General features: G+C 43.5%; 1 protein-coding gene across 1 annotated transcript in view; it reads left to right on the top strand.

Moving 5' to 3' along the window:
- LOC131793231 (uncharacterized) overlaps positions 1 to 22,657 on the top strand; it is a 103,783-nt gene that overhangs the window by 62,213 nt on the left and 18,913 nt on the right. The window contains exons 50-63 of the mRNA XM_059110649.2: positions 888 to 1,631; positions 1,964 to 2,216; positions 3,512 to 8,158; positions 8,623 to 8,865; positions 9,212 to 9,955; positions 10,327 to 10,734; positions 11,169 to 11,464; positions 11,738 to 12,398; positions 12,905 to 14,467; positions 14,968 to 15,591; positions 17,251 to 17,580; positions 18,235 to 19,401; positions 19,751 to 22,052; positions 22,414 to 22,543. Coding sequence (XP_058966632.2) covers positions 888 to 1,631; positions 1,964 to 2,216; positions 3,512 to 8,158; positions 8,623 to 8,865; positions 9,212 to 9,955; positions 10,327 to 10,734; positions 11,169 to 11,464; positions 11,738 to 12,398; positions 12,905 to 14,467; positions 14,968 to 15,591; positions 17,251 to 17,580; positions 18,235 to 19,401; positions 19,751 to 22,052; positions 22,414 to 22,543 — 14,112 coding nt within the window. The remainder of the gene's footprint in view (positions 1 to 887; positions 1,632 to 1,963; positions 2,217 to 3,511; positions 8,159 to 8,622; positions 8,866 to 9,211; positions 9,956 to 10,326; positions 10,735 to 11,168; positions 11,465 to 11,737; positions 12,399 to 12,904; positions 14,468 to 14,967; positions 15,592 to 17,250; positions 17,581 to 18,234; positions 19,402 to 19,750; positions 22,053 to 22,413; positions 22,544 to 22,657) is intronic.

A 22,657-nucleotide genomic window follows, 5' to 3' on the forward strand; every position in this document is an offset into this window, starting at 1 on the left:
CAGCGCATCATGAAAATTCGAGGAAAAGTTTTGAAGAGAGAGCATTTTATCGTTTAAATCAGTAAATAACGTCGATCCGAAGATATAACCTTTGCAGTCCTTGTCGTGACACAACAAAAGACGATAAACTTCTCAAAATAGTTTTACAGTGGCGTCCACCGACGCATAATTTAAATCATATTTTTTTTCTTCTAGGAATATCTCAATGGATGTGATCTGCACATCATGGAAGCTTTAAGAATATTTTTTTTCTTTGAAAAGAGGGCATTTTATTGTTTGAATCAGTAATTTATGCCGAAAAGAGCCGCTAAATTTGCAAGCTGCGAAATTCGATACCTTGAGTTATTCAATAGAATGATGGAATGATGGAATCAAGGAACGGTGGATGGGCGGAATGACAGAATATCTTAAGATGCGGAGTGGATGAGCATCCTAAAATGTGGAATTCCCTTTTGTGTAAAACAAACGTTTAAAGAAATGGAATTGCAATAAAATAAGAAAATTATTTATGATTAACAGGGAAAATTAAAAGAAACATAGGTAATCATGTTGAAGCCTAGAGGAAAAGGGAACCATGAGGCCTTCCAGCTAGCCTCTATTATATTACAAATATTATCATTATTATTATCGTTAACATTGTTATTTGTTATCAGTTAAATTACTGGTTGAATGCTAATTAGACATTATATTCTTCAATCATCCTTCTTTTGTGGAACAGGGTACTCATAAATATGTGGGATGCGGCAGGTTTTACTGTTCTGCTTGTGAGACAAATATTCTGCAACACTGCTTTCTAGCGTCTAGTCCTTTTTAATACAATAAAAATTGTGCCATAGCAATAGCCACATGCGGTATTTGAGAGTTTTTTTTTTCTTTTTTATTACCAGGTTGTGTTCCGGATTGCAGACTTGAGACTTAGTGAGCGCCCAGCTATTTCTGTTATAACTGTCCTCGGTGATGGTTCGTCTGTACTACATGTTATGGAGAATCAGACATTCTTCATAGAGTACCAGGAATATACCAGACGAAGGTCGTTCCCTCCCGTGAACTTTAAGGTCGATTACGGTGGGGAATTAATGTTAGTGTCAGACTTCCATGTCGCTGGGAAGAATAACCCGGCATTTGAGCTTGAAGGACGAATTACGGGAGTCTCGAACTTAAGTCTCACAGAGAGTCGAGTCCTGCGAGCGGGTGAAAACATGAGTAGTGCTTTGCTGAAGGACAAAGTTTACATTGAAACACCGATTGACGGACAGTTAAAATTTGGAGTTTTCATTATGGAAGCCTCATCAGGACTATATTTTGCTAAGCGCATGAAATTTGTTGTCAGCACACTCTACATGCGACAGAAGGCTGTCATTTCGGCAGACAAAATTCATATGGCTTTGAATGAAGTTCATATGGAAGGAAGCTCTAGAATCACGACATCTGGAAAGGGCCCCAAAGCAGGAGAGGGTCTGGGTCCTGGATCCAGTTTCAGTAATGTCGGTTCTGGTGGAGGTCATGGTGGGCAAGGTGGCCCAGGAAGTACAGTCGATGGGGGATCTGGGTATGGTTCCTATGTGTACCCAGTGCATCCAGGCAGTGGAGGAGGTGGAGACGGTGGCGGTGCTGGAGGATGCACGACTGAGGTAAAAGTTTCTCATTATTAAGATTAGAATTCAAAGGCAATGAGTCGCTGAGCTGTAAAAATCAAATATGTTTTTTGTTCCATGTTGGAGTTTCAATTGATACCTTATACCATTTTTGGTGCATAGAAGTCTTGGTTGCCCTGCAAGCGCCCCCCTAACTAACTTGTAACTCTACATTTTAACATAATTGTACAATCTGTTGATAAAGGTCACTTTTTCATTGAGGATCCTGCTGAGGCACGTAGGGGGAGAATTTGCTCTTCATTGCTGGGGATATGGCATAGTTATGAAGCCAAAAAAAACCCTGGCAGTTTGGTTTTCTTTTTTCTCAGATAACAGTTGGATATTCCCTACATTTGGATGGCATCATAGAGAGCGAGGGTGCCAATGGAACATCTAACAGTGGAGGTGGCAGTGGAGGCAGTATTCTGATCAAAACTGTGCTCTTCTCTGGACATGGGCTGATAATTGCGAATGGCGGAAGTGGTGACGGAAATGGAGGTGGTGGGGCAGGCGGCCGGATTGCAGCGCACGTTGCTTGGCTAAGAGAGTACGCTGGACAATATACAGCTTTTGGTGGAACAGGTTTGCTTGATTTTTCTATGCCTCTTTTTTCATTAATCTTTTCAGTCATTTGGCTACTAAGGTCACCATTGCGGGTGAGTGGCAGAAAGGAACTAATGTTTTTATAACCGCATGATAAATGGTGTCTCTCATACCTGGTATGGCTTTACGAGGAAATGCCCGAAAGGCCTACATGTTAATTGAAAAACGTGAAGATATACTTAAGTGCTAAAAGATACCAAAAAGCAAGGTTACAAAGGTAGCATAGTTATTTTGACTAGATCTGCTTCTGTTAACGTGAAAATTCTCGAAACTTAAACGGGTGTTGATGGCCTAAAAATGGCGGAAATCAGTGCCAAGAGAACAGACCTGGGAATTGTTCCCATCAGATATGTACAAGAAAGCAAACAAATGTAAATTTAATGAATTTGTGCGGGAGGGATTGAGAAGTGAATCAGTCTTAAGACAACACCTTTCAAATTACATTTCTGGCTTGCGTCACGTGTTTGAAATATTGCCAATCTTTCTAAATGTTAATGTCCCATTTTTAAGCAAACTTTCAATCTATAGGGGTCCGTCTGCCCTCCTATATGCATATTTACAAGACTAGTGTGTTGCGTCACCGTGAAATACCTCTTCAAAGAAAAACTGAAAGAGTGTTATACGTAATTAACTCGTCAATTGAATTATCTTGAGAGGAAAAAAACACTGTTTACATAGGCGATTTTGTTTTATTTATTTCCACTCATGAGATGGTCCTGATTGAACTTTCTCTCCCTGAAAAGAGTCAAGAGTACACGGACCTCTTCAGAACCAAACTGAAGAAAGAGTTGTTCATACTTGAATTCTCAAACTATGAAAAATATGCTCAACTTGTCTAGTATTTTGTTTGTTTTCTTTTCAAAAACATGATGTGTGACATGTTGTGGCATGACATGCCAAGATAAACTAACATGGTGAAAATTCATGTCTTTTTGTGAAGATGCATTCTAGTTAATGAATGAAACCGAGAAAAAATACTAATACTCAACTGATTCAATTTACTGAGTGAAAAAACGAGGGAAAGCTTTTTTCACTTTCGCCTTAAATCTGACTTCAACAACGGAGACCCCAGTTAGATTATGTGGTGCTATCAACAAACCGACGAGGCGATTTTCACGAATTTCAGCGTGCTTTCAGAAAATTCGCTGTTAAGTTGTAATGAGCCCGATTGAATAGGAGGAAGAGTTGTAAGAGTAAAATATGAAAAGCTGAAGGTGGCTTTTAGCGCTCAATGGGACGAAATCTAATAATCTGGCATCTCTCTCAATCTCTAGGCTTTAAAGCAGGAGCCGCAGGCACTGTGTATTACACTGATACTAACCAAGGGCTAAGTCACAGGCCAGTGCTTATCAACGAAGCAAACCACACAGTATTTGGCGAGGGATTCACAAAGCTTACAGTTGATAACTTTAATCGGAATCCCGATATTCCGACAATAATCATTTACGAAAACAGCTCATATTACGAAATCGACGAATTAGAGATGAGAAACCATGGCTTGCTTCACATACACGGCAACAATTCAAGTTTTGTCATTCACAACTTCACTGGAGACCGAACTGGTCTTGTGCACCTTAGGCAAGGTCAGAAGATGTTTGTTCAAGTTGTAGAGTCCAAGTCAGGCTACAGTGTTGCTCCTGTCAGCTATAAGATTGACAAAGGCGCCGAGATAGTATTCCCTTCTAGTTTAACACTTTTAGGGACGAGATGTTCCTTTGACGGACTGGTAATAGGTGTTCATCGGCTTATTGTTGCCGAAGGTGCTGATGTTGTGTTTGCTTCAACAACCCAGACTGGTATCAAAGAGGACAGAAAATTCAGATTCCTGACCACGCCAGGCAACATTACCTTTGCAGAAGTGTACGTACAGAAAGGCTCAAGGCTGGAGTTTTCGCGGATCAACAACACCTTAGTCTTTACTGCGATAATTTTCCGACTGAAATATCATGGATTAGTCAACATCAACCATGGTGAGATCGATTCTTCATGGGCTTGGGTTGAAAGTGAAGGCAAACTTGTTTTAGACTACACCGGACATCCAGCCGAAATGGGCTCAGGTCCAGGAAATACAGTGAACTTGATTGGATCCGGTGCAGGCCATGGCGGTATGGGTGGAGTTTCCCAGGCAGGGCAGCTTGGTGGTGAGCCATATGGCTCTATATACAAAGCAGTTCACCTAGGTAGCGGCGGAGGTAATGGGAATGGAAACGGTGGATCCGGTGGGGGTATGCTTCATTGGCGAATTGGACAGGAGATCGAACTGGATGGACTCGTTACTTTACGTGGTGGCGACGGTTCTGGAGCAAGCGCTGGCGGTGGTAGTGGTGGAAGTATCTTAATCGAGACAACGAACTTTACAGGCTATGGAGAAATTAATGTTATGGGAGGAGATGGCTCTGGTCCAAGTGGGTCTGGGGGAGCAGGTGGTAGAATATCGGCGCATGTACGCTTTCGTCATAAGTATGCTGGAGTATTCAAGGCGTATGGAGGAGATGGAAAAACTTACGCAGCAGCAGGCACAGTGTACATAGAAGAAACTGCGCGTGGACCACAATATGCTGACTTAAAGTATGACAAGAGTACGAATACGACTTATATTACAGCAACCCACAGGTACATGGAAGTTGATAATGAAGATCGCAAAACCGAGGTGTCTACGATGATGATGGAGAGTGAGCACTTATTCTATGAATTAGATGAGTTGTTCCTTACAAGGCATGCTAATTTGCAGGTTAGGCATCCACCAGGGAGTCTTAATGTCACTGTTATTGTACACCGATTTCTTGGAGATGGTACAGGAAGATTTCATGTCAGGATCAACCAAACCATATATGTTGAAGTGGTGGAGTCGGAGACTAATGAGACCATAGCACCTTGTAGTTACAAGATTGACCAGGGAGCTGAAGTAGTTTTCCCAGCTATTGTTAACATCTATGGTACTAGAAGCATTATCGAAGGACGAATAACGGGAGTGGAACATTTGATTATTGCAAGTGGTGGGTTTGTTGAGCTCTCGTCCACTGCTCAAACAGCAAGAGTGGAGAATCGCCGCTATGTAGAGATAGACGAAAATGGCAACTTTTCGTTTGCTACTGTGACAGTTGAAAGGAATTCAAGATTAACTTTCAGTCGCATTCTCAATTACACTCTCAGTTTGCGTTGCTCGGAGTTCAGGATTAAATACGAAGGACTGATGACTATGAACCATGGCTATATTTATTCTGCATTTGCTTGGATAGAAAGTGAAGGTATCCTGTCTTTGGACGGTACAGGATTTGGGCCAGAGCAAGGTTTTGGACATGGAACGACCAAAAATAATTTTGGCTCAGGGGCTGGTCACGGTGGGGAAGGTGGGAAAACAGACTATGGCGAAGGTGGAATCCCATACGATTCTGTCTACACCCCACGGTTGTATGGCAGTGGTGGAGGTAATGGCCGAGGAATAGGTGGCTCTGGTGGGGGTTCTTTGTTCTGGATCGTGGGTCAACGACTTCAAATCAACGGACTTTTGTCCTCAAAGGGAACTGATGGGGAAGGAATTGATGCTGGAGGAGGAAGCGGCGGTAGCATTTTGATAACTACTACAAACATGACTGGCCACGGCGAAATTGCTGTTCCTGGTGGCTCAGGAACTGGTTCGGGAAGTGCAGGATCTGGCGGGAGAGTTGGAATTCACTGCCGGTGGCGATACAAGTACGGAGGAAAGTTTACTGACCATGGAGGTCAGAAAGGAAGGAATGGAGGTCCAGCTGGAACAATCTATAAAGAAGAGAATTTCAGACCCCTACAATATCGTCACCTTAAATACATGAAAGAAACGAACACTACCATGTTAGCAGTTGATCACACTTACGTACATATTGACAATGATGGTTTTGATGTTCCCGGCGCAACTCTTCTCATGGAAGAAAATACCACCTACTATGAATTCGATGAAATGGAGCTAACAGGTTACTCACGACTTCTGGTCTATCATCCTGGAAACGTCACAGTAACTGCTGTTGTGCACAAGTTCATAGGTGATAAAAGTGGACAGTTCCACATCCGTCGTGATCAAAAGATTTTTGTGGAGTATGTTGAATCCGAAACAAACAAAACTGAAGCACCTTGTAGTTATAGGATCGATGTGGGAGGACAGATTATTTTACCGTCGGAGTTTTCAATGCATGGCACGCGTTCAGTTTTCGAAGGGATGATCATTGGCGTTCGTGATTTGCTTGTGTCTCTTGGTGCTGAGGCTGATTTCTATTCAACCTCACAGACAGCACTGATAGAGAATGGCGACTACATTGCAATATCGAAGCCAGGAAATATTTCTTTCGCAATTGTTATTGTCAAGAAGGGGGGTGACATCGAATTCCGTAAAAACACTGGATTCTTGAGAGTAAATGTTGACGAACTGAAGATAAAATATCAAGGAAAACTTAGTATGAACCACGGAGAGATGTTTTCAACATTCGCTTGGTTGGACAGCCAAGGTCATTTTAACTTGAACGAGGGGGGAAATACAGCTGAAAAGGGACAAGGTGCCGGAATTACGGTAAATTCAATTGGCCTTGGAGCAGGTCATGGAGGGAGAGGGGCTCGATCAGGAGGACAAGCGTATGGTTCAGTTTATCGCCCCCTGGTACTAGGTAGCGGAGGTGGAAACGGGGGAGGAACAGGAGGAACTGGGGGCGGTCAACTTCTTTGGGAAGTTGGAAAAAGATTAGAACTTAACGGACTTGTCTCAGCCATAGGCGGAACAGGTAATGGCGGTCACGCTGGTGGCGGAAGTGGTGGGAGCATTCTCATCAAAACAACAAACATGACTGGGCATGGCGAGATTGCTGTAACTGGAGGAGATGCTATTAACCAAGGGGGAGGAGGATCTGGAGGTCGTGTCGGAATACATTGTCGTTTTAGGTATACATTTGGCGGAAAATTTACCGACAGAGGTGGTTTTGGAACACAAAGCCAGTATGGAGCTCCTGCAGGGACAGTTTACAAGCAAGAGAATCTCCGTCCACTGGAGTACCGAATACTTAAATACAGTAAAGAAACTAACGAGACTTTCCTGGCTGTAGATCATACGTATCTTCATGTAGATAATGAAGGACATGATGTGCCTGAAGCCACCGTCCTTATGGAGGAAGGAACTACAGATTATGAGTTTGATGAGGTTGAACTCACCGGGTACTCACGCCTTATTGTTTATCATCCAAATGAAACGGACGTTACAGTGATAGCACATAGATTTATTGGGGACAAGACTGGACAGTTTCATCTGAGGGTTAATCAAACCATCTATGTGGAAGTAGTCGAATCTGAAACAAACAGAACTGAAGCTCCATGTAGTTATCGCATTGACGAGGGTGCAGAGATTGTCCTTCCAGCGGAGTTTCATGTTCATGGAGTTAGGTCGGAACTTTACGGGTTGATGACAGGTGTGCACTTTCTTTTCCTAGAAGACGGAGGCACCCTAAAGATAGCATCATCGGCACAAACGGCGCTAACGGAGAACCGGACTTATATTGATATCACCCAACCTGGTAACAGCTCTTTTGCTCACATCATAATAAAACAAGGCGGTTTGTTGGATCTGGTGCGTGTGGAAGATGTGGCTGTGTCAGTCACGTCGTCTGTGTTTGAGGTTCTACATAAGGGAACAGTGCGAGTGAACCATGGTGTATTTTATTCCGCCTTTGCTGAAGTGGAAACTAAAGGTGTAGTTGTACTTGATGGGGCTGGTTACGAGGCAGCGACTGGTCCCGGTGCAGGGTCGAGCTATTCGTCAAATTCAGGATCTGGAGGTGGTTTTGGTGGGCAAGGAGGACGATCTCATAGTAATAGCAACGGGGGTAGCGCTTATGGATCTGTGTACAGGCCGCTTTCTTATGGTAGTGGGGGAGGACATGGGAAGTGGAATGGAGGAGGAGCAGGTAAAGTGTTCTTAGTTTATCTTTACAAGTGATTTGGAGTTGTGTTTGGAGACTAGCGCACTCTGAGTGTAGTTTCAAGTTGAAAACTTGGAATAAATCGACAACTTTTTTGTACTCTTCACTGCAGCTGTCATTTTTTACATTATGATCAAACCAGGACCAAGGGTTTTTGTTTCTAAGAAAAGTAATCCCGCTTCTTGTAGTTCTTAATTCAAAGAACTAGGTAGCTGATAATCGATAGACATTTTTGCATCATTCTGTATGTGACACTAACGCACAGAAAACGTTATTTCTTTTAAATGCTTTTTGGCAGTGCTTAGACTGCTAAAAAAAAGACCGCATATCTGAAGCACTCCACCTCCCCCCAACGTAGTGTCATCGTGATTTTAAAATGTAATTGTTTACCTCCCATGCTAATGACTTTCGATATCTCAATATATATCGATGTTTTCAAACATATATAGGCGGTGGTTCTCTCTGGTGGCAAGTTGGCAAACTTGTTCATCTTGACGGCCTTCTATCATCCAAAGGAGAGAGCGGTAGCAGCAATGGTGGTGGAGGAAGTGGTGGGAGTGTTCTAATAGAGACCACGAACATGACTGGACACGGAGAAATAAATGTCAACGGCGGGGACGGGCAATCAAATGCAGGAGGTGGAGCAGGTGGAAGAATTGGCATTCATGTCGACTTCCAGAATAATTTTGGAGGTTGGTGTAAACAAGTTTATTAAGTTGTAATATAATTTGGTGTTATCGAATGAGTTGGTATTGTAAATTGCCACCGTAAAGAGTTGCTAAAGCTGAAGTTTCGAGCGTTAGATCTTCTTCAGAGTGACTATAGGAATTGTGGGTTTAAATGCAGAAATGTTGTTGGTAGGAGGATGGTAACGTAAAAAACGTATAAATTAATTGAATGCAAAGCGTTGGTTGATACCGTGGGGAATAAGAGTGCCGTTTTGAAAGATAGATATTTAAGATTTTGTCCGCCTGTTGGGGCATAGATCGCAGATGCGCTAATGTTATAATTGAAAAAAAAAATGGTGACACTTTCCAGGTAAATTCCGGTCTGCTGGGGGGAATGTTTCTGGCTATCCCGCCAACGCAGGCGCAGCTGGTACAGTTTACAAGTACGAAAGTCGGCGGGGTCCACAGTACCGTGACCTCAAGTACAATCCGGACGCAAACTTAACATCCTTCAAACCAGAGCACTCCAAGGTCAAAGTGGACAATGAAAATAACAACGTTGCTACTCCGACGGTTATCATGGAAAATCAAACCGTGTTTTATGAGTTTGATGAGATGCAAGTGGAGGGACATTCTACAGTGATCTTCTACCATCCAGAAACGGCACGGAATGTGACGGTCATAGCTCACGAAGTAACTGGAGATAAAACCGGTATTATAAAACTGGTGTCTCGACAGCGCTTGTTTGTATTTGTTGTGGAGTCAACGCACACTTACATGGACGCTCCGTGTGGATTTCATGTCGAGGACTATGCTGAAATTATCTTTCCTACGGAGGTTATCCTTCGCGGGGAAAGCTCAACCATAAGAGGGCGGATTACTGGAGTAGAGAGGCTTGTAATCGAGAGAAATGGCTTCATAGAGTTTGGAGGAACAGCTCATACTGCGCAGTTACCCGAGGAATCACAGTGGATTGCTGATAATCCATTTGACCCATTCACTCCAGGGCTTATCATCGTCCCACAGTTAATCATTAGTAATACCGGTGTAGTTAAAGTCAAGATGACTCCGATCCGAGTTGTACTTGATATCGCCGACACCAATGTCAAAAAAGGTGAGCCCAGGTTAATGCTGATGTGTAACACACTGGAAAAACCTCCATAATATTGTCCACACTCTGTCATTATATTCACTGCTGAAACTGAGATAGACAACAGGGAACAGTTAGCCTAGCTTTAATATTATAAATCACAAGTACCCGGCTGTGCTCGTAGGCTTCACTAAATCTTTACAGTATTTCTCTCATCACCGGGGTTTTAGACCTCCGGTAATATTAATTAATTCCTCTGACACTTATTTATAGACAGAAATCGACGATTACATTCCTCTTATGCGCTTAAAACTCTCTAGACTCTGAGCCGCAAATTGTGTATACAAAGCTCTTATTATAACTCATTCTTGATAATATTCGGACTTTTCTTTCAGGTGGTCAACTCATCCTTTATACAAACCACGTGACCATTAATGCTGACTTCGTTACTGTCGAAAGTGGAGGTCTGATAGACTCTTCAGGTGCTGGTTATACAGCTGCAAGTGGTCCTGGAGCTGGATCGGGAAGTACAGGTGGCAGCCACGCATCACCTGGTGGGGGAGCTGCCTCAGGAACACAGTATGGCTCTGTTTATTTGCCTGATGAACCAGGAAGTGGTGGTGGCTACGGTGCCGGTGGTGGACAGGTTTATATTAAGACCGGAGGATATGTTATAGTCGAGGGAACCATTCGAGCCAATGGTAATGGTTTGTCGTCAACATCCTCTGGAGGAGGAAGTGGTGGTGCTATTGTTGTGAGGAGTTTATTCCTTAAAGGCTATGGAACTATCGAGTGTCATGGAGGTTTGTATCAATTATTTCGAATCTAATAATTTTTTGTATGGATTTCCTTAAAAAAGTCTTAATCGAAACTAAAGGTTTCCGAATTGTTAATGTGTAGTTAGTATGTTTTTTTTTTACTTATTTCTTTGAGCGATAACAGGCTATTCCCTGCAAAGAGGAAGGTTGCTATCTAACTTAATCAATGCAAAAGTAGTTAATGCAGTATAAGGGAGACATTTTAGGTTTAGCTACGTGTAAAACTTGGCTCGTGCATGTCGAGAACTTATAAGATCTTACTGTTGGCTCATTGCTCGTGACAGTTAGGTAAGCTATGTCATGCTGTAAAGTTATAAAGACAAGCGACCTTTGATTGGATTGTTAAATAAGAGGATGGTTGTAAGTCAATTCTAGGCAAAAATTTTGAAAGCCATCTCGCATTTTCAATCAATTTTCAGGTCCCAGTCACGATGGAGCTGGTTCAGGGGGCCGTATTGCTGTGTACCTCACAGAGCACTTCATCTTTAGAGGGAGCTTGACTGCACTAGGAGGCGATAGTGGCACCAAGAGATATGGAAGTCCAGGAACAGTTTACATTGATGTCAATGTGGGCGAGGAACCGTATCGCATTGTACAAATTGACAACAAAAACAGGGACAGTTTGCTACCAGTTACCCTAGCCGAGGCAAACACATCACTCTATGAGTTCGAGCGAATCCACTTAGTAAGGAAAGGAGCGCTTGCTTTTAAGGCGGTAAGCTTGAGATGATTGAATAGCTTCAGTGCCTCACGACAAATGAATAATAATTTAGTGTTTGTAGCGTTGGTGATCAGCTCCTTTTCTAGTCATGCTGTCGCATCTAGTTAATACTTTGAATCTCACTTTTTACGAAAAGAAAACTGAAGCCAACGACTGCTACGAGATTGTTTTTTTTCCTTCTTTGAATTCTCATGATCAAAGTTACCTATCGTAGACAAAATCATGAGCCACGTCGATAACTCTCAGACTTGGTGTTTTCGTTCGAAGGTTTCGGGAAAGCTGGTCAAAATATTTATAGGGAAAGCTACTGGTGACAAGACAGGCATTCTACTGGCATTGCGGAACACCAGAATATACGTTGAGAGTCATAGCGTTCGCACCGAGGCTCCTGTGAACTACCAAGCCGATACAGGAGGTCAGATTGTATTTCCAATACAAACCATTCTTCTTGGTACCAGGGCTCCAGCATTAACTGTCAACGGTGAGATCCACGGCATAGAGGAACTAAGGTTGTCGTCAAACGTCGGTAGCCTTGTTACAGAAAAAGGCTTCTCAGCTTGCCTAGATTGTCACAGTAACTATACATCCGATTACATTGGCCATTACTGGTTTAAAAAGCTGCAGGTGGATTTGGGAGGAACCTTTGAAGTGCAAAGCTCAGTACAAACAATCTCATCTCAGGCAGTACGTCTTCACATGGGAGAGATAGCTCTAGACTATACAGGATCACTGAAGGCGGACGCTGCGAAGTTGCTCACAGAATATTTCAGTCTCGAGTTTGACGCAGCTACGGACGCCTCAAGTTCTGGTTGGTCATCCCAACAGGGGCCTGGAAGTTCCACAACTTGTTCAGGTGTAGCGGGAGCTGGTCATGGTGGCCGAGGGGGGACAGGATATATCAGTGGATGTACATCGTGCACAGCAAATGGTTAGTGAACTTTTAGGGTCGGTTTCCTATAGAAACAGGGATGAAAATAACTCGATAAGGGTAACCCTGATGCTATCGAGCAAGGTGAAGCCATGTACTTCTTGATATATAGATTTGTGAATCGTGAAGTGGTATAAAAAACTAGACGTCATCCTAGGGGCGTCAGTAAAAGACTCAACAGTCGTTACAGACGTTTAGAAGTAAGGGTTCAAATAGTAGCCGGAGAGGTAAGGACTCATATTTTAAAAACCGAACATCTTGGGTTCACAATTCGTATACTCTGTTATTGTACATCGTGTTAATTCATCTTATTTTCAACGCGCTGAATATGTGGTTAAATTTTTCAAGAGGAAGAGAGGGTGTATTCTCTTATCAATCCAGTTGTTGTGCAAGGTACAACGACAGAAAATAAGCGTTTTAATTGAAAGATGTGTCTCTAGGACGCATTTGTGTGATGTTGCATTCTAAACTATTTCTCAAATTTTTTTTATTTTAATTATTTCCAGGTGGTAACACGTATGAAAATGTATCCCAAGCCATTCAAGCCGGTAGTGGAGGTGGAGTCAATTTAACTGATGGGGGAGGCGTCGTCTTTGTAAGTGTAGAAAAGCTCTTGGAGCTCGATGGTTCGATCAAGTCCGATGGCGCTAATGGAGACTATGGTGGAGGAGGAGCAAGCGGTGGAACTCTTTGGGTCGCCGGAAGACATTTTGAAGGGCATGGGCATCTCACTGTGAAGGGGGGTGCAGGAAGCCATCGATCTGAATGTTGCAGTGGTAGTCCCTGCAATAGCCATAGAAACTACCATGGTGGTGGGGGTGGTGGCGGACACCTTCGTCACTTTTCCCCCGATTACATCAGGCGCGACATAATACGAAACAGGGATGTATCTGGTGGGGCTTCGGGTGGTGGAAGTGCTGGTAACGGAGGAAGTGGACAGATAAGTGCAGCTGGTAATCAATGTAGTGGTCATGGAACATTTTCCGTTCAGAAAGGCAGTTGCACGTGTGATGCTGGTTCTTACGGCGTAAGTTGTCTGTACCAGTGTGACGCGTCAATCACATGTCTAGGACACGGACGTTGCTCGGCTTCTGGTGGGTGTGACTGTGACGCTGGTTATGTGGGTTATCGATGCGAACATAAGTGTGACGCCGCACGTGACTGTCACGGGAATGGTCGTTGTAGCGTGACAGGGAAGTGCGTATGTGACCCTTGCTATAGTGGAGATGACTGTAGGTACGAATGCTCAGGCAATGGGACCTGTATTGGTGGCAAGTGCAAATGTGATCCGTGCTATATCGGAACTCACTGCCATTCGCTCTGCTCGGGACATGGCACATGTAATAATGGCACTTGTTACTGCGGCAGTAAATGGAAGGGTGATTACTGCGAAGTCCCAAAATGTCCTAACGACTGCTCTGGAAACGGCATCTGCAACAGCGCTCTTCTCACATGTTTTTGTAACCCAGGCTGGCGTGGATTGGACTGCAGCGAGCTTGACTGCCCTGGTGAACCGGATTGTCATAATCGAGGTACCTGCTCATCGATTAATGGTACTGTAATGTGTGTCAACTGCAGTGTTGGTTGGATGGGCCCTGCCTGTAATGATCCTTGTATCAACGGTGTACAAGAGCCAATGGACAGTGGATTTTGTAAGTGCAATCCCTGCTGGGCTGGCAAGGGCTGTGATGCTCTATGTATGGGCCGAGGTACGTGCTCCGATAATGGAATTTGCAAGTGTGATCCTCTCCAAGGCTGGCGAGGAGACGTTTGCCAAATTCCTGGATGTCCTGGTGTTGGTAAGGATTGTACGGGTAATGGTGACTGTAACAGCGCTACACACGAGTGCACATGTTACCCGGGATGGGCTGGTCTGGGATGCGATATTCCTGATTGTCCTGGGGCGCCAAACTGCAATAACCGCGGCTACTGTAATGCGTCTGTTACTCCCCCACAATGTCAGAACTGCAGTCGAGGCTGGATGGGAGCTGCATGTGCTGATCCTTGTACGTTTGGAGAGCAAACTCCAATGGACAGTGGACAGTGTGTTTGTTGGCCTGGATACACAGGTAAAGATACAAATATCGGCTGGTTTGTCAATATAGCGTGTTCCTAGAGATTTTTTATTTTAATATCTTATCATAACTTTTACTTGCGTAAGTACTCCCAAAGAGGCTTTGGGGTGAATTTGACTCTGTCTCTGTATCTTTGAATTGAGTCACTGTATCTAACGTCAAGCACTGATAGAACTCATGCTTGTATTTGAGTGTTTTTTCGTTGGATAAGAAAACAAAAACTATTTCAACTTTATACAGCATATTTTAATGCTTTGTGGTGTGTATTACCTATGATTAGAAATGATTTTTCTCTTAAAAAATTATTGAAAGGAGAAGGTGGTGTTACATGGTGCAGAAGCAGTGACATAACAACCTTTCACACATGATTTTCAGCTAGCTATGTAATTTCCCTTTCAAAATTAACGTAAGCCCTTTGTTTTACATTCTTCGTGTAGCTCTAGGATATGGTTCCCGGTTGCCCATGTATTAAATTTCCGTTGTTTCTTCTAAAGGTGTTGGGTGTGACAGCGAGTGCTCCGAACACGGTAAGATTGTCAACAACAGTTGTGTGTGTGATATCGGGTGGCGAGGAGATCTCTGTGATAATCCAGGCTGCCCTGGTATTGGCTCAGACTGTACGGGCCACGGAATATGTAACTCCGCAACGCATATTTGCACTTGCAACGAAGGCTGGGCTGGTGAAGGCTGTGAAATTCCAGACTGTCCAGGGACCCCTAATTGCTTTGAACGAGGACTTTGCAACGCTTCTGTAAACCCACCCAAGTGCCAAAATTGCTCCAAAGGCTGGATGGGACCGGCTTGTAATAACCCTTGTGTGCATGGTCAACAAGTTCCAATGGACAGTGGCAATTGTGTGTGTGAGCCTGGGTGGGTAGGTGTGGGGTGTGATAGTGAATGCTCAGAGCATGGAACCATCGTTAATAGCAAATGCCAGTGTGACATTGGGTGGCGTGGAACATATTGCGAAAATCCTGGATGTCCAGGTGATGGAGAAGATTGTTCCGGTCATGGGGAATGTAACAGCGCTCTCCATACTTGTATATGTCAGAATGGATGGACTGGTGACGGATGCCATATTCCAGACTGCCCTGGAAATCCAAACTGTGCAGATAGAGGTAAGAATTCTGAATTACGGGAAACATTTTAAAGCAATTTATACTTATTTTCTCATTATTTTAATGCGAAATGAAATGCGTTGTGCACTTTTACATTCAGCAAAGCTTTAAGTAAGAGTTTCAATAATTCCGACAATAAATATTGTGGCGTTATTTCTATAAATTGGTAATCGTTTTTTCACGTGTGGTACGCGAGAAACAACTCCCTATTGGGACTCCGAGTCACTCACTTACTTACGCGCTCACTCAGGTGTAAACACTGTGGTAATTAGTCGTCGCGATCTTGCCTTAGGCTTAGCAACCGGCTCGTAAGCGATAGCCCGTTGCTTTAAAAACCACCTACCGAGCTATCAAAAATGTATCTAATCAAAGCACAAACCGCGTCGATTGTTTACGATCTGTTGTGAAGCGAGAACCGTGGGAACAATTAGAGTTTATTGATTAATTAATTAATTGAATTACATTGTCTTATGTAAACATTGGCGGTTGAATAACACTTTAGCGGTCGATAATAATCCTGTTTTTTTTTCTCTGACAAAATAAATTATCGGCCACGTGTTAAATTTCAAATCAAGCTAAAACTTGCGGTCACATAGAATACGTACCGAGGTGTATCGTTTTGTCGCAAAAAACTTTAGGGGTTTGTTATCAGATGCAAGAGGTAGAAAACCATCTCAACAAAGATAATCGCGTGACTATGCAGGCGAAACGTGATATGAAAATGTAATGAACCCCTGAATTTGGCTAATACAGGCGAAGAGGGATTTGGATCGTAGCGTCTAGGTTTGGTGAATTTTGCAAACGGAATTTGGTAAATTCAGGGCGCTTTTTCCTCTGCTGTTTTCAGTTTAGTACGCCTGAGGTATGCGTTAATTATTCTATGGAGTTTTGAGGAGTTGGATGGTTACCATCATTCTGGATTTCTCCTTGACCTCCTGAAAGTTTTCAAGCAATGTCACGAACGAAACCGAAAAAACCTTGAGACTTTTTCGGAGTTCTTTCAGTCACTTTAATCTTTACAACGCAATTTTTGATAAAAAACAATTGATATTTTCTGTTAAATTATTCCTTTCCCGAGTAGAATGGGATGTCGATTTCGGAAAATGAGCGAAAGATTGCGTACTTTTTACACTCCTCTGACATCTACTAAGGTGAAAGGAGAATACTGAACCGCTCTTTGCTTTTGGTTGTAAAATAACCGAGCTCCCCACTGGTGTGATCCCTGGAACGGGCGGAAAAGTCCATTAAAGGTCATAAACGATACAAGTTAAATTTCCAACATTCCTTCACGAATGAGTTTGTAATATGTGTGCGACAAAAGCGGACAAATAAGGCATTGGCTTTATGAAGCAACCTTGCATGCTCCATTTTTTATCTCTAGATTTCTACCACAAACTGGCCAAATGTATTCTCTGATTGTTTGAAGCTACCAAGTTTAATTGTTAGCCCCAACAAAACGATCTGTATTGTGGAGACGGATAGAAAGAGAGACTAGCAAACAAGTATACGGAGTACAGATGAAACGAGCGCCTAAAATACTAAAGCATTAACAAACTGACTGATTGACAAAACGCTGTCTCTCTGATGTTTACTACTTGAACTTTCCTAGACGCGCACATAAGATGATAATTCAATACGTTTTTTGTTTTACTCTCACAGGCGTTTGCAACACTACCTACAATCCTCCCAAGTGTACAAATTGTATTGCCGGCTGGATGGGTCCTGCGTGTGAAGACCTTTGCACAAATGGAACCCAGGTGCCAATGGACAGTGGAAACTGTGTTTGTGATCCGTGTTTCGCAGGTCGTGGATGTAATGTAGAGTGCAACGGATACGGAACATGCTTGGAAAACAAGTGTCGGTGTGATGAACTTACTGGCTGGCGTGGATCGCTTTGTGAAGTTCCCGGATGTCCAGGATCAAATGGGAAGGACTGCAGTGGAAATGGAAAATGCGACAGTGCAAATCATATCTGCATATGTGATCCAGGTGAGGAGAGTAAACCAAATTCAATTGAATAATGTTAAAAACTTTGAAATGGAGTAAACAGGTTTAGGAGGTATATAATGGCAGCTTTTGTCATTTCAAGACGTCATCTTCTCTTCCTTTCTAATTTGATGTCTTCTCTTTTATGTTGGTTTCTTCTGCAAAGAATTAAATCGAATTGAAATGTATTAAGTCACCTTTTGGTTTCAAACAAACTTTCTAAAAGTACTAAGGTGATAAGATGAAATACACTCAATACAATCCAGTCGGGAAAAAAATGACATCTCTCTAAGGATTCATGCTTTTTTATTCCCCACTGACGGCACGTTTTCGCTCGTTTTTCACTTCTATTAGAAATTCGATTATTTTTATTTCTATTAGAAATCAGTATAACTTGCACTGTTAAATAATCCTCCTCATCATCGAAAGGCAGTAGAAACGAAAAAACTCTTAGTAGACATTTTGGCAAAAGTTTCATTGATAAAAAAAGGCGCGTAAACGTAACTTATAATTTGTAGACCTGCAAAAGGGATTATGAAACACTTGTTGTAATGTTGTCCTTTTGTCAAGAAGAGGCACCCTACAGATGTATATCTGCGTTCTTGTTCTATGGGGAATGTAATTTTTATTAAGTAATTTACTTGAAACTTTTCTCAGGGTGGACGGGTGTTGGCTGCCATCTCCCTGACTGTCCTGGCGTTCCAAACTGTTTTGGTCGTGGACACTGCAACGCGACTAATCGTATGACTCCTGAATGCACGGACTGCATTCAAGGCTGGATGGGTCCAGCTTGTAACGATCCTTGTGTCCATGGTTACCCCAAAGATGGTATCTGCGTATGTGATCCTTGCTTTACGGGGAGCGGATGCCAAAGTGAGTGTTCCGGATTTGGAGAATGTATCGACAACAAATGTGATTGTGGCCAAGAAGAAGGTATTGCTCATATGGGAGAATACTGTGAACTGCCAGGATGCCCAGGCCAGTGCACCAGTCCCGATAACGGCTTTTGTAGCATGGACACTCAAAAATGTATTTGCGCTCAAGGTTGGGCTGGGGACGATTGCAGCACGCCCGATTGTCCAGGGGAACCCATTTGTTCTGGCCATGGAAGCTGCAGTAATTCGAACCCACGACGGTGCAACTGCGAGCCGGATTGGGCCGGTGTTATGTGTGAACTTCCTTGTGTCAATGGAACGAATTATGGTAACTCATCAGGTTGCATTTGCCACTCTTGTTTTTCTGGTTCGGGCTGTAATGTTGAATGCTCGTTGAATGGAAAGTGCGTGAATGACAAGTGTGTCTGCGATAAAATCTTGGGATACAAAGGAGACGTCTGTGAAATTGCAAGCTGTCCTGGGTGGCCATTTGACTGTAGTAACCACGGAAGCTGTAACGGAGCGACGTTTGAATGTACATGTGTTCCAGGGTGGTCAGGTGCTGCATGCGACATTCCAGACTGCCCCGGTGATCCGGACTGTAATGGACGTGGTGCGTGTACCCCATCCATTGCGGAAAATGAAACACCTAAGTGCATCTGCCAGCAAGGATGGATGGGTGTTGCTTGTGAGAAACCCTGCAAATTTGGCACACCAACAGCTGACCATATTTGCGACTGTGACGATTGCCACAATGGGCCTGCTTGTGACATGCTTTGCTCAAACCACAGCTCAAATTGTGTAAACAAAAAATGTGACTGTGGCTTTGATGGGTGGCGTGGAAATTATTGCGAGAAGAAAGGATGTCCCGGTTACAAGAAAGACTGCTCGGGGCATGGCCAATGCTTAAGTGCGTCACAAACGTGCATCTGCGATCCAGGCTGGAGTGGTATGCCTTTTCGTTTTAACTTTGCATTCAGAAATTATCCTTTATAACCATTTGTGTTTCTTTCAAAGACAGTTTAAAACGTTGAAAACCTGTAAAAACATCCTCCAGTGTGATTCATTAGGGGCGTTTTCTACTCGGCTAAAATAAATGTATTTTTAGATTAAAACACCGGGCAATTTCCAGTCACCATGCGTTCGATCGTGAAGAACCTCTGCAAATATTCTTATGAATCTAAAACTTTCTTACAGAGCTATGGTTCAATTTTGATCTCCAAGAATTTAAAGGATTACATGCTATAAACAGTATTTCAAAATCTGTGTCAATTATCTGACTTTTCTTGAATCTATAGGTATTGGTTGTGAACAAACGGATTGTCCTGGCGATCCAGACTGCAACAATAGAGGCCAATGTATACCAGCTGAGACTCCCTACTGTGGTAATTGTGCGCAGGGCTGGGCAGGCATTGCTTGCGAGTTACCTTGTGTGAATGGCACTCAAAACCAAGTAGATCCTACGGTCTGTGATTGTGAACCCTGCTTTAATGGACTGAGCTGTGATGTGTTTTGTTCTGCCAGAGGCAACGCTACGTGTACCGAGGGAAAATGCTATTGTGGTTTCGAAGGCTGGCGTGGAAATTTCTGCGAAAAGAAGGGATGTCCTGGTTTGTTTAACATGGACTGCTCCGGACGTGGTACATGTAACAGTGCGACGCAGACATGTGATTGTAATCCAGGATGGGCCGGGCGGGGATGCCATGAGCCAGCTTGTCCTGGAACCCCAATGTGCAGCGATCATGGTACGTGTGAGAGCCTTGCAACCATATCATTCTGTTCCTGTGACAAAGGTTGGATGGGCAGGGCTTGTGAAACCAAATGTGAACATGGCACCCCACAGCAAACAGCTGATGGATCCTTCTTTTGCCAGTGTGATGACTGCTTCAGTGGTATATCGTGCGACATGGAGTGTTCTGGTCGTGGAAACTGTACAAATAACACCTGTGACTGCGGATTTGAAGGGTGGCGTGGTCCCACGTGTGACACAAAAGGCTGTCCAGGTTGGGGATCAGACTGCTCCGGTCATGGTTCATGTATTACTGCTTTAGGTATATGTTACTGTCGACCTGGTTGGTCTGGGAGAGGGTGTCACATACCTCAGTGTGCAGGGGGTGGAAACTGCAGTGGGCATGGCGTCTGTGATGGGGTCAACCACGATCCCCCAGTTTGTGTCTCTTGTGACTCAGGATATATGGGAGAAGGCTGCGAGCAAAAATGCATAAATGGAACAGTTATAAAGTCTGGAGAGGGGGATACTTGTAAATGTGATAGTTGCCACACTGGGGTCGACTGTGGTGTGGAGTGCAATGGACATGGAAAATGTAACAACGGAAAATGTGCTTGTGATAGTGGTTGGAGAGGATCTAAGTGTGAGACTATTGGTTGTCCAGGACAAGGGGTCGATTGCACTAATCACGGTGTTTGTTTGCTGGTTACACAACAATGTGACTGCTTTAACGGATGGAAAGGAGAAGGCTGTGATATCCCAGATTGCCTTGGTGTCCCCGACTGCAATGCATTAGGAACATGTTATGGAGGGGTTGATCCGCCAAAATGTGTGAACTGTACCAACAATACGATGGGCCCCTCGTGTGAATTTCCTTGTATACATGGGAGGGAAAACCCACCAGACAGCGTTATATGCGAGTGTGATCCGTGCTATATCGGTCTGGCCTGTGACACTGAGTGTTCTGGACGAGGAACTTGTAGAGAAGACGTGAATCCGAAAAGATGTGAGTGTGACTCAGGATGGAAAGGCCCAACATGTGAAACATTAGACTGCCCTGGGGAACCAGACTGTAGCGGACGAGGAGCCTGTGTGCAGCAGGGTACTCCTCCTACAGCGGTATGCCTTTGCAATCAAGGATTTGATGGTGATGACTGCAGTAAACTTGTCTGCCCTGGTCGACCCATGTGCAGTAACAGAGGCACCTGCACATTAGTAGGCGGCATTCCAATGTGTGTATGTAATCATGGCTTTGATGGAAGTTCGTGTGAGCGTTGTCTGCCTCAGTTTACTGGATCAGAATGCGATAAATGCATCACAAATTACATCGGATGGGCAGTTGGCTGCAACATTTATTGTGTCCATGGTAACGGAACGGGACAAAACGAGGACATTTGTACGTGCCATAATGATGCAAATCTTGGTTACTGGAATGGAACAAGTTGTGATCGCTGTGTGTTTGGCTGGGGGCTGCCATCCTGTGCCGTGTGTGATGATGCACATGTAGGAGAGAATTGTAATATTGACTGTTTTTCTGCACATGCTCAGTACCGCGACGAACTTGACGGAGACTGGGGTAAACATCCTGTGGCACCAATTTTGAACTGTTTGTACGAGAACGCCCATAACGAAGTGTTTGCCTGGTTTGGATACCACAACAAAAATCCTCATAACGTATACCTGAATGTTGGAGCGGACAACTTTCTTACTAGACCTTACCTGGATATCGTTCCTGGAGGATTGAAGGGTTTTGTTCTGAAGACCGGTGGTGCAGACAATGCTACTGACAATCTTGTTCCTTTACCAACCCAAGATTATGGTCAACCTAATAAGTTCGTTCCTGGCAGACACGACAAGGCTTTTAAAGTTAGGTATGAACAAACTGACACCGCTAATAATTAACTCAGGACTTACACGAGTCACATAGATCACTCACAGAGTAGGATACCGCGGTAACTTTTACGTTTACATCTGATCGTCGGAATAATTCTTAGATGTGTCCCTTTTTGCTCTTCGAGATCAATTTTTGTTTCACCACTTAAATGGATTTAAAATTGTTGGAAATACCTGATTGAGATAAAATTATCGAAGAAGTTTTTATTCAAAAACAAAACTTTCTGAAGGTGAATGAAACCTTTTCCTGAAGGCTTCAACGTATTTAGAGTGCAGTCAAAACGCTAACAACTAGAACTGTTATGTAGTACTGTTGTTTTCCATTTTCCCTTCACTCAGAATGGAAGACGCCTATCCAATTGCCTGGGTTTTAGCATTCCCACTGTCAAACGAGAGAAATGCAGCAGTAGCAAATCAGTCTCTTCTCCATACTATGAAGTGTACCGATATTGAGGCACAGGAGAATAATGTAAGTTTAATGATGTTTATGTCTATCCCATGGAATGATTTCGTGGTATGTAATCACAACACTAATAAAAGCAGTAGCTCGAAGGAGTCATAGAAAGGAAAGGGGACTAATGTT

This window comes from Pocillopora verrucosa, chromosome 8, assembly GCF_036669915.1.
Source record: "Pocillopora verrucosa isolate sample1 chromosome 8, ASM3666991v2, whole genome shotgun sequence".
Taxonomy (NCBI): domain Eukaryota; kingdom Metazoa; phylum Cnidaria; class Anthozoa; order Scleractinia; family Pocilloporidae; genus Pocillopora; species Pocillopora verrucosa.